Source organism: Pan paniscus, chromosome 3, assembly GCF_029289425.2.
Source record: "Pan paniscus chromosome 3, NHGRI_mPanPan1-v2.0_pri, whole genome shotgun sequence".
Taxonomy (NCBI): Eukaryota; Metazoa; Chordata; class Mammalia; order Primates; family Hominidae; genus Pan; species Pan paniscus.
The window spans coordinates 118,862,005-118,873,368 of NC_073252.2; the positions used below are offsets into that span (position 1 = coordinate 118,862,005).

The 11,364-nt window shown below is 41.9% G+C and overlaps 2 protein-coding genes across 3 annotated transcripts in view; one reads left to right on the forward strand and one right to left on the reverse strand.

The window, feature by feature from the left end:
• Nucleotides 1-2,565, reverse strand: part of NDNF (neuron derived neurotrophic factor) — a 37,453-nt gene extending 34,888 nt beyond the window's left edge. Inside the window, exon 1 of one of the 2 annotated variants that reach the window (XM_055111791.2) lies at nt 572-2,565. The gene's annotated coding sequence lies outside the window, so the exon portion shown is untranslated. The remainder of the gene's footprint in view (nt 1-571) is intronic. The other variant, XM_003816423.6, reaches the window with a different exon arrangement.
• LOC134730286 (uncharacterized) lies at nt 750-11,129 on the forward strand. The gene is made up of 3 exons (XM_063603888.1): nt 750-970; nt 3,136-3,250; nt 9,512-11,129. The coding sequence occupies exons 1-3, from the start codon at nt 750-752 to the stop codon at nt 9,545-9,547; spliced, it is 372 nt and encodes a 123-aa protein (XP_063459958.1). The 3' UTR covers nt 9,548-11,129.
• Nucleotides 11,130-11,364: the final 235 nt, after the last annotated feature.

An 11,364-nucleotide genomic window follows, 5' to 3' on the forward strand; every position in this document is an offset into this window, starting at 1 on the left:
GGGGAAAGCAGCAACTAAATGAAAAAATAAACTCTTCTTTGTGATTTAGCGGGATCGACAGATGAGAAGCAAATTTATCAACCCAACAAAGTTGCTAAAAAGAACTCTGTAAATAAATTTAAAAAAAAGAAGGAAAAAACATAACAACAACAACAAAACCCAGACATACACTCAGGTTCATTTCCCGCTCAAGGTCTTGGTTTTAGGGTGCCACCCGTACCCAAGAGCAAGAAATGGACAGCGTCCCGAAGGGGGCCAGGAGGGGAACCGCAACTTGGCCGGAGGGACAGCTCAGAGACAGCGTAGAGGTGCCCGCGGCAAACTCCGAGGAGCTGATGCGGGGCGGGTCCGGGGAACTGCCGGGAGCTCTCACGCCTGGGCCTGGGATAGGGTGCGGGAAGAAAGGTGAACCGAGAGCGCACAATGCAACGAAACCGCACTCCAAATTCAGCAGTTTGCAAAGTGCCTCCAAGAAAACAGCTGGGACCTGCAATCACTCGTTCGGACTCCTAGGTTATCGGGGCCGCGGCGACTCCGCTCAGCTAGAAAGGTAGCGCGGGTGAGAGCGAACCTCAACTCACGCACAGACAGGACGAGGGCACGAAGCCGAGTCTCCTGGCTGGGGCCGGAGGGGGCGTCACCTCGGTGGCCGCTCTGCTCTCCGGAAGAAAGTATGAGCCGGTCCCAGGCCACCTCGCTCAGCCCAAGGAAGTTTCTATAACGATGCTCGCCTACCACGCAGAGGACAAATGAGGAGCCAGAGCGGTTGGGGGTCGGGCCAACCGAACTCCCGGCCCCGGCTGCGCAGCTCCCAGACGCCCACCAAGAACTCGTGCGCTGCCTGGACCTCTAGCTTTTCGCCCTACACGCAGCCCTCTGCAAAACCCCAGTCCCGCAGACTTTCCCTAGCGGCGGGAGGAGGGCATGAACCTGGAAAGGGAGGCAACAGCCCTCTTGGCAGGCGGGCAAAGTAAGTGTCCAGGCTAAGTCCGGGATAAAGACTCCGCGGCTCCCCAGACCCCACCGCACCCCGAGCTCCCGGGTCCCAGGTCTTCCCCGCCCTTGCGCTGTCTGTCCACCTCCTCACATCTCTCCGGGCCGCCCAGCTTCGAAAGCAGCTAAATTAAAAACAAACAAACAAACAAACAACAACAACAATAAAAAAAAAAAACGAGGGAAACCTGCTCCTGCCCCTCATGCCCTCAGCTCCTACGGATAGGGCGCCCTTGAGAAGCTTCTTGGGCCTTGACGATTTGGGGGCGCGTGCCTCAAGCCCCCATCTCGGATGACCCTTCGGGCGTGAACGCTCCTTGTGCTAGGTCTCGGGGTGGCGGGCTAAGGCGTCGGGGCTCTGGGGCATTGCTTTCCTCTCCCCACTTACCTTAAAAAGATCTGTTTGTTTTTCGTAGGGAAAATAGAAAAAATCCCTCCCCGTGGTGTGGTGTGCGAAATAGTCCACGTCCCCGGACCCTGCCAAGATGCTAAGCACCAATATCCAGGAACGAGAAGCCTGGAGGGCGGGGACGGAGGCAGATAAAAGAGAAAAATTCAATCCGCTGAAGTGTCCCAACTTTGCGGTCGGCACAGCAAACTTCAAAGGCGGGCGAGGGCGGGCGGCGCGCGGTCCCCGAAGTTGCTGCGAAGTGGAGTAGGGAGCCGCGCGGGGCTGGGGAATCCCGGGGCAGCGCCGGGAAGCGGCGGGAGGTCCTTTTAAACTGCAGGGAGCGTGCGGGGGCTGGGCGGCGGGAGGATGCCGCAGCGACCCGCGGGGCTGGCGCGGGCTTCGCGGGCGGCCGCTACTCGCACAGGCGCCTGGCTGGAGCGCCGCGCGGGGTGCGGGGAGAGCCGGGCGCACGGGGCGGCAGCGGCGGTGGCGGGTGCGCTGCTCAGTTAGCTCCGCTCTCTCGCGGCTGGAAGCGGGGAGTGTGTGTTCGCTCCCGAGTGTCACTGCTGAAGCCCGGAGTCTCTTCCCCTCCCAGCCCTAACCCCTCCCGCCTCACCGCTGCCCGCCCGTCCCCTCCCTCCTCTGCCCGTTGCCTCCCCCTCCGTCCCTCCTTCTCTCCCTCCCGCTGCGCGCCAGCGCGCGCGCACGCACACACACACACACTCATACACATACACACACTCACACACAGACACCCTCTCCCTCCTTTTCTCTCTCCCTGTAGCCCTCCCTCCCTCTCTTTCTCTCACACACACACCACCCTGCTCAGCGACCCAGCGCTCCCCAAACGGGACCCTCGCGGGCGGCATCGCGAGGGACACGCTGCTGTCCTAACCTTAGCGCCACTCGGGGAGAATGAAGGAGGCCCCCCGAGCCCCCGACAAAGCTGCAAAACCCAGGAGACGCGCACGCGGGACCATCACACTGTCAAGGAGACCGGGGTGCACAATAGAGGGAAACTCTGGGGTTGATCTGGGGGCAGGGAGGGGGACGTGTTAAATCCAGAAGGTTGGTGGTTGGAGGCGGAAAGCAGAGTGTGCAAACTGTGCATTCATGTCCCACTTTTCACCCGAACGCCTGCCTATCACAGCCTTCACTCAGGGAGCGCTTCCCCCTCGGCGCAGACCGAGCCTCCTCCGATTTGAAACTCAGCAGCTGTTTTAACAATTGAAAAAGCGGCCCTACAGGACCAGTGAAACGGAGCAGAGTGTGTGAAGCCATTAAGGCTGACTAGGTAATTATGATAAAAAGTTACCTAATTAGCAACCTGGCCTGGGCTTAGGAAAACCAAGAAAAAAAAAGTACCGAATGATTTGGTGATCTCATTTTTGCAACTGAGAACCTGATTTCCAGCAAACCTGGTTTTGTATAAGTTCTAATAATATATAATTATTTATTAATATATAGTGTCAGTATTGAAAACACTAGTTCTGTTATTGCCACAATGAAATTAAGGTAGGTAGGATGAAAATCAGCCTTACCCCGGTCATATTAAGAACTATGATCTTTTTTGTTAAACAGTTGGTCACAGAGGGTGGACCAATGCAGCTCCTAAAGTTTTGTGGCTCCTAGATGAAAATACTGCAGGAAATGGATTTATAAAACCGTTTATACGACATAAAATAGTTTTGTAAAATTTTTAAACACTGAAAAGGACATTTCAGATCACTGTGCAAGCATATTTTTTGCAGACGAGACAATGAGGTGAGAAAAGTCCTCATTGTATCTCCACTTAGGAGATACGATCTAGAGCAGATCCCTGGGTCATTCATTAACAAAGCTTACGAAGTCCCTGCTGTATACCAGGTATGTCTTATGTGCTGAGATTTAGAGGTGATGGTGCTGCCTTTAAGGAACTCACCGCCTGGTGGGGAGACAGAGGCATAAATGAAAATGTGATTAGCACTATAATAAGTGCAGGTACCTGGTCCTATGGAAGCATGGAAAAGGAAACAGCTAACTCCCCTTCAGAAGCTTCTCTTGGTAGAATTTTCAGTGTAGAGTTCTGAAAGACAAGGAAGAAATACAAGGCCAACAAGGATGTGGTGGAGGGGGGAGGGCATTCCACAAACAGAAGCAAGTGAAGAGGTTAGGAAAGTGTCAAAGTACATGGTGTGTCCTGGAAACTAGGAGACTAGGTGCGGCTAGACTGCAGGTGATGTAAGCAAGGCCAAGCCACACAAGGCTCTCTGGGTGTAAGGAGCCAGAACTTGCCTGGAGGTGGTGAGTAGCTGGGAAACTGTTAAAGGTGTTAAGCTAGGACAGATTCTAAGGTTTCTAAGTATTATTAGATAATGTGTTTTAGAAGGTTTCCTCTGGTTTTACTGTGCAAGACAAATAGAAGAGAGATCACAGTGAGGTTATTTCCAGAGGAAAAATTAGGTCTGAACCAAGGCAGCAGAAGTGCTGTTTGGGAGGTTAGGACAGCTCTAGAGATATTTAGGAAATAGAATAGACAAGGCTTAGTGATTGATTGGACATAGAGGGTAATGGAGAGAAGAGAGTCTAGACTGACTCCCAGTTTTCTGGCTGGTGCGCTAAGGCAGGGATGGTGCCACTAGCCAAGAGAAACACACAGAGAGGAGCAGTTTTAGGAGGAATGTAATGAGTTCTGTCTTAAACTTGTGGAGTTGGGGGTGCCTCTGTGACATCTGAGTGCCCTGCCATGTAGGCAGCCAAAAGGAAAGTTCCTAGGAGGGTAGACAGGAGCTGGAAGGATACATTCAGGTGTCTGGCAAGCATGGGGGAGGAGTAAGGCAGCCAGGAAGAGAAGACTTAGGATGGGACATGGTAGACACCAATGTCTTAGACATGGATGAAGGAAGAGGACCCTGCAAAAGAAAGGGATGAACACCAGAGAAGAAGGGCAACAGAGTAGGACCGATGAAGCCAAGGGAGGACAGGGCTAGTGACCAGGGTAGAATGAGGCAGACAGATGAAGACAACTAGACTGAAAAGCTGCTGCTCTTATTTACAAAAAGTCCTGGCATTCTTGACCAATGCAATTTTAGTTTATGCTATATGTATATGAGGATCACTTCCCTCTTTGGTACATTGGGGCCACACTATCTACCCCCATGCATTTCACAGGGTTGATTGGGAATTCAAATGAACCAGTGATTGGGGTATTGATTTAAAATTGCCATTAGGAAGAAACTGAGTGCTAATGATGTTAGAGAGACATCATTAATTCAGGCAATTAATGACAGACCTGAGTCTGTAGGAAAGTTCTGTTAGGACTCTGTGAATTTCATAAAATTCATCAAAATATCTGTGTTTTGAACATCAGGATTTGCATATATCAATATACTCTGTCTTCTAAAAAAACAAGCCACCGATAAAACCAGTGGCATTGTATATATTTATATTTACATATATATGTAAGTTATCTTCAGTGTTTTGAGAGACTTGGGTAATGTGCCATATTAGATAGAACATATGTTATTTAGCCAAACAGGCTTATATTTAATTCTAGACTCTGAAAATTATTTGCTGTAGGACAAAACCTCTTTGAGCATCAGTGGCTTTTTTTCAAATATAAAAATGGAATAAATTATAGTTGACTTACAGATGTTTTGTGAGGAGTGGATAGTATAACATATTCAAGTGTTTGCAAGATATTTACATATTTATCTGCATTTTTAAGCCAGGCAATTCTTAAATATGCAATTGGAGGAAAAAGCCAAAAACTACTATAAAACCAAGAGTGAATTTAAGTCTATTTAGGAGAACTACTGGTTGAAACCTATGTTTTAAGGCAGCAGTCATCAAACTGGGGTTTGTAGACCCATGGGGGTTTCTGAGATCCTTTCAGGGGAGGTCTGCAAGGACAAAGCTAGTTTCATATTGATTCTAAGACATAATTTGCCTTCTTTGACTGTGTTGACATTTGCACTGATGATACGAAAGCAATGGTGGGTAAAACTGCTAGCACCTTAGCATGTTCAAAGCAGTGGCACCCAACTATCCTGGTAGTTATTGTATTTTTTACTGCCCCAAATGTGAGTTTCACTTAAGAATGTCTTTGATGAAGCAGTAAAAAATACTTATTTTATTAAATTTCAACTCTTGACTATGTCTTTTTAATATTCCGTATGGCAAACTGGGAGGCACAAATAAAGCTCTTCTGCGGCATACTAAAGTGCAGTTGTTTATCCTGAACGAAGACATTTATGTAATTGATTTGTGAGCTAAACTACCTGCTTTTTTATGTGACATATTTTTACTTGAAAGAACAACTGACAGACAAACTATGGTTACTCAGACTTGGATACTTAGCAAACACTTTTTAAAAAAAATTTTTTAGCAAATGAATGAAGTCAGCCTGTCATTTCAAGGCAAACAAACAGCAATATTTATTTCCAATGAAAAACTTGAACTTTTGAGTAAAAAATTAGAATTTTTAAAACTTGTTTTTGTCACCATGAGCTTGACAGTTTCCCAGTACTTAAAGTCTTTCCTAGTAAGATCGTGATCATTTAAATGAATGTGGTTTTAGATATCGTACAATGAAATATATCAACATTTGGAAGAGCTGCATAGCTCAATGAACAAGTATTTTCCAAATGACTAACAATGCATCGTGATCTAAAATCACGCATAAGGATCCATTCAAAATGCAAAATAGACGAACGGGTTTTAATGTAACACAGTATGAAAAGTTAACTGATATGGTTTCATATTCCATACTGCAATTATAAGGTTTAAGAAACTACCATTTGTTGAGTTATGGTGTCACATTAAAGAAGAATATCCAGAATTGTTTGAAAAGATTATTGAAATGTTTCTTCATTTTCCAACTACATATCTGTGAAAAATTGGATTTTCCTTTGTTTGAAGATATACTTCAAACAAAATAAATTGCAACAGATTGAAAACAGACATGATATGAGAATTCAACTGTCTTTTATTAAGCCAGACATTAAACAGATTAACAAAAATGTAAAACATTTCTTTGGAAAATAGTGTTACTTTAATGTGCAGTAGGTTTACTATAGTTATTTAAATGAATTAATAAATATTTTAAAGATTTCTGTTGTAATTCATAGGTTGACTATTGAAAGAAATAACCTATATAACAAAAACTCCTGGGGGTCCACAATAATTTTCAGACTGTCAAGTGGCCCTAAGAACGACTGTCATATGAACTAGGCTCACTCATGAAAGAAGGTTGAAAGATCATCAGAAGCTTATGATAATATTCTGCCCATGGATTGGCCATCACCTCAGTTGTATTGTATAATACAGTTCTCATTTTACACAAATGTAAATAGATCCTTCTATACATAAACTTCTAGAGTGTTATAATCGACATCTCTACACTGGGGGCTGGGACAACAGAACTGATAGAAACCATCCTGCAAATCTTGAAGCTTGGATAAAACAGTATCACATCCCGGATCATACTAGCACCAGATAGTCTTTTGTCTGTTGGTTCAGTTTCAGTCTCTTCCTTAAACAGTTCAAGAAGTAGTTCTCTAAAGTCTCTTAAAAATTAATGATTATCTGTAATTTGACACCTCTTACACACTTAGCCAATGTAAAGTTGAAACATCAAGTCTGAGTCACCTTTTATTCTTCCTGAGGGTGTTTATTCCCTTAATAAACATTTGCTGAGCACCTGTTATATGCCAGCCCTCTGCTCGCTGCTGGGAACAAAGGAATAAATGAGGCCCTTGCTCTGAGGAACCTGCAGTGTAGTGAAGAGTTAAGCAATTAGCAGGTGATATCTTAAGGGAATGGGGCAGTGTGTAAGTCCATGACCAAGGTGAGAGTGCGGCCTTAGGGCAGGATTCTTGGAGAAAGTAACGTCTAAATAGAGATCCAAAGGATGGGTCAGTCATCCTAGGCTAACGGAGGGAAGTGTGGGGTAAATAAGGGTTTGAAGGAAAAGGGAACAGCATAGACTATGACATATTCAGGAAATGTTATGAAATTAACTATTACTTTAAAAATCACCCTAATTTTAAATATGTACATAAGATCAACCGATTTTCCTTGTTTTAGTTTGTTCAGGAAGTAGAATGGGATGTTTTAAGATCATTATGGTATGTTTAACAATGTCTTAAATCGGAATTGCCATTATCTTACAAAAAAACACTGGATTAAAATAAAAGATTAAAAATTATATTTAAGCCCTCAAATGCAATTTGTTTGAATTTCCAATGATTAATTTAGGACATTGAAAAAATAATGTAATTCTTACTTTGTTCAAGTCACTGAGCACAGTGCTGAACGAGATTTTAAAAAATGTAAAACATAGTATTTGCCCAGAAAAAGTCTGTAAGATGAGTTTAGATATGTTTTCTTTCTTTCCTTTAGACACTCAGTAAATATTTATTAAATGCCTGTTATATTTCAGATGTTGAAGATACATTATTAAAAAGACAGATATTATTCCTGCCCTCAGAAAGCATACAGTATGATAGTGACTAGTTACTTGGCTTTTAAATATTACTCATAGCATCAGATGCCAAATGATAACAGCCAAAGGAGTGTTAAGAATTATAGGATGTAACTTATTCACCACTGGGAAGGGTTTGATTTGGTAGAGAAGAGGATGAGAGCATCAAAACCACAGAAATGGCGTCCAGGAAAGGTTCACAGGAAGGAAATAACCAAAGTACATTTCAGAGGCAGTGAATAGAATCATTTGGTGAGATGGATTTTGCTAATGAAGTTAACAGAAGAAGAAACTGGATACCTAGGTTGGGCAAATTGGAGAGACCATGTTAGTAGAGGTACAGGCTTCATCCTCTTGGCAGTGAGTAAAACCTAAAGGAAAAAAGCAATGAGGCAAATGCCATTTGCCACACTTAAGAAGGACTCTGGTGGTTTGTAAAAGAGACATTCTCTTGATTGCAGTTAATGGGTTCCTCTGATATAAAAATCCCTGTTTTGCTTTCACTTCAGAGTATATATCCACCCATCATCCCATTTCTTGTGAACATTTTTACTAATTAGTGTATTACACTATATCATTTACATGATGGAAAAACTGAGGTATTTTTTAAAATGTCAATACTGAAAACATTTCCTAACTGCCTCCTGTGTTCTAGAAGAAGGAATCCACTGATAACATTGAGTCTCAGCCTGTGATCCAACAACTATTCTGTGGTCCAGGTTCGTTGACCAAAGCAGCATGGATGGCTGTTTCCAGGAGCCTGCACTGTATCAATCATGTAGCAATGACAGTCAATGCAAGCCTAAGCTAGCAGCAGTGTTGGGAGGGTACTAAAGCTATGCATACATGAAAATAAAGAGAGAGATGAGAAAATACTGGGCCAGCCTAGAGTATGAAAAGGGCTGAAAGAAATGGGTGGAGATAGAGCCTTAAATATAACAGAGAGTTTGAGATTGTGTGATTAATACATTCCTATAATTTGAGTTCATTTAATAATTGCTTTATTTTCTACATCCCATGGCTTGTTTAGGCACAGCTAAATAACACTCTTTCATGTGAGCAGTCTGGCCCAAGTTCCTGATAGCTATGTGCCAGTGATATCATACAGCCTTAAGGCCACACAGACATAAAGCCTGGTTATTTTTTTAAATGTTTTGAAGCTGAATGGCATCAGATGTAGTGGAAAGAACACAGACATCGGAGCCAGAGGTCTTGGGTACAGTTTCCTGCACTGACATTTAATAATTTTGTGACTGTGTGAACTTGGAAAGTTATTTAATCTTTCTGAAGTTCAGTTTCCTCATCTGTAAAATGGGGATAATAAAATTTCTCTGATAAGGTTATTGTTAGGGTTAAACTATTTTGAATATGTAAGGCATGTGATATATAATAGGCACTAAACAATTGCCTATATAATAATCACCAATTTTTACTCCCCGGATTCAATTTCTGTTCAAATAAACAAAACATTGCCTCTCCCTAATCAGAAAACCGTACTTTGTAAGTGAAAAAATAAAACAAAAGGAATCACTTAGACCTTGCTTGTTAGGATGGCCAAAATGATTAATTTCAGGTTTGACAAAATGTAACAAATCAAAAACTCTTTCCTTTACAAATTTATTCCAAAAACATCCAGTGAAAAAGACATTATTTGCATTTCACAGATGAGAAAACGGAGGTTTATGGCCATCAGTGGCTGAGCAGGGATCGGAGTCTCATTCTGTCAAACTCTAAAGCCTGCGTTCTGAACCAACTCAAGCTGCCCCAGGATATTCCTTGGAGCCTCTATCAACTAATTTCACAGATTCTTTTTTTTTTTCCTTTTTGCTGCTGTCATGTTAATGGGCATTATTTAAAAAGGGATCTTACCACAGAATTTGATTTGGTGTCTCCTTGTTGACACCATATAAGAGCAAATCTAACCACATGTAGTGTTTTCACAAAAGTGTACCTATCCATCAATTCTAGCCACAAACCTCTAAGGTCAGAAATCTCAAAGATTAAGCCAGAGGGAGGTGGAATAGTCCAAACTGGTTTAGCTGCTTGAGTCTTCTCTTTTATTTGAAAATCACTTAAACTCTGTCATTGACACAGTATGAGTCCTTTCCTAAAGACATTTTAAAAACCAACTTCTCTATGAAAAGCAGTGAATAGGAGGGCTAACACAATTTTTAAAACTCTCAACATGTGCAGCTCATAAAAAGTAGGCATATGATTATATATACCTTTGATTCAACCAGTTTCTATTACAAGTAACCTGTGAACCCTAGAACTTAGTTTTTTTTTTTTTTAAAAAAGGAGGGGAATCTCCACCTTAACCTTTTGGCCATTTAATCACTTATTTATTGAGTGGTTTCTAAGTGCCTGCTGTTGTCGCTCACTGCTTATTAGTCCTTGTGAGAGCAATCTTCAGTAGGAATTATTAGAATTCCCATTTTGGAGATGATGCTACTGAGGCTGTCAGAACTTGTCATATTTCTAGCCAAGAAATTTGAACCCAGGCAGTGCTTTCAGCTATTATACTCACTCCTCCCCTTTTGAAATGGATTCAAGGTAGTCACTCACAAATGTGGAGAATAAACTGAAGAAAGAAATAATAAGCCAAGTCCAGTCATCTTAACAACCATTTTTAACTGTTTCCTAGTAGTTTGGCATATAAAAAAATTTCCCTCGAGAAAATAAAACTTTAGTAGAATAGCAGTATTTTAAAATTATGTTAAGCTTTTCAGTGTGTGTTATCAGACTCAAATGTATTAAATTCCTTATTGGATTAGACCAGTTAACACTGGATTTTGTCACATTTCTACTTTTAAATACCACATCTAGGAAAGAAATGTGTTAATATTTACTTCATTGTGCCAAATCAGATTCTATTGTAAAACTAGATCAAAAATGAATCACTACACTATAAAATGCAAAAATCTGTACGTGGATTGTAAAGAGAAACAGGGACTGTTCTCATTTTCTGGCGCAACTTCTCAACTCTCATTATGCTCTGTTGTAGAAAAAATGCATTATTTCCGGTCATTTAAAAGAAGTAGGGCCATTTTTTTCTAGAAAATAAATGGTAATTGAATCACTGAAATGATTTTGGGAAAACAGTTTCCATACCAATAGTGTCTAATGTAACTCTGAAAACTCTTGGTGTTATAAAGGAAAAATTTGAATTTTTCTAATGTAAGCTTAAATGTACCCAGTCGAAATCCTCTCCATTCCTTCCATGTAATCCTTCAATGTTTTCTCGTCCAAAAAGTATAACCAAACATAGAGCCTTGAATATTTCTCTTTTGTCTCCATAGCATTTTATCCATAGCTCTCTCTATTTCTAAGACCATAATTTCTATTAATGTGATAATCATAGTGGTATTCTATCACTTTCAATCGCCTAGCTGAAACTACTCAGTGAAACTCTGAGGGAATTCCTATTTTGAAGAAACTGCAAATTTAGAGGGTGGACTTTTTTTTTTTTTTTTTTTTTGCAATTAGAAGAAGAGAATAACATAATGAAAATTCAAAT

Excerpts from the sequence above, each read along its gene's own strand:
- LOC134730286 (XM_063603888.1), top strand. The coding sequence starts at position 750 with ATGAGGAGCCAGAGCGGTTGGGGGTCGGGCCAACCGAACTCCCGGCCC. Across the intron at positions 971-3,135 it reads CCTCTTGGCAGGCGGGCAAA|ACGAGACAATGAGGTGAGAA; the intron begins GTAAGTGTCCAG and ends TATTTTTTGCAG. Across the intron at positions 3,251-9,511 it reads AAGTCCCTGCTGTATACCAG|ATGAGAAAACGGAGGTTTAT; the intron begins GTATGTCTTATG and ends TGCATTTCACAG.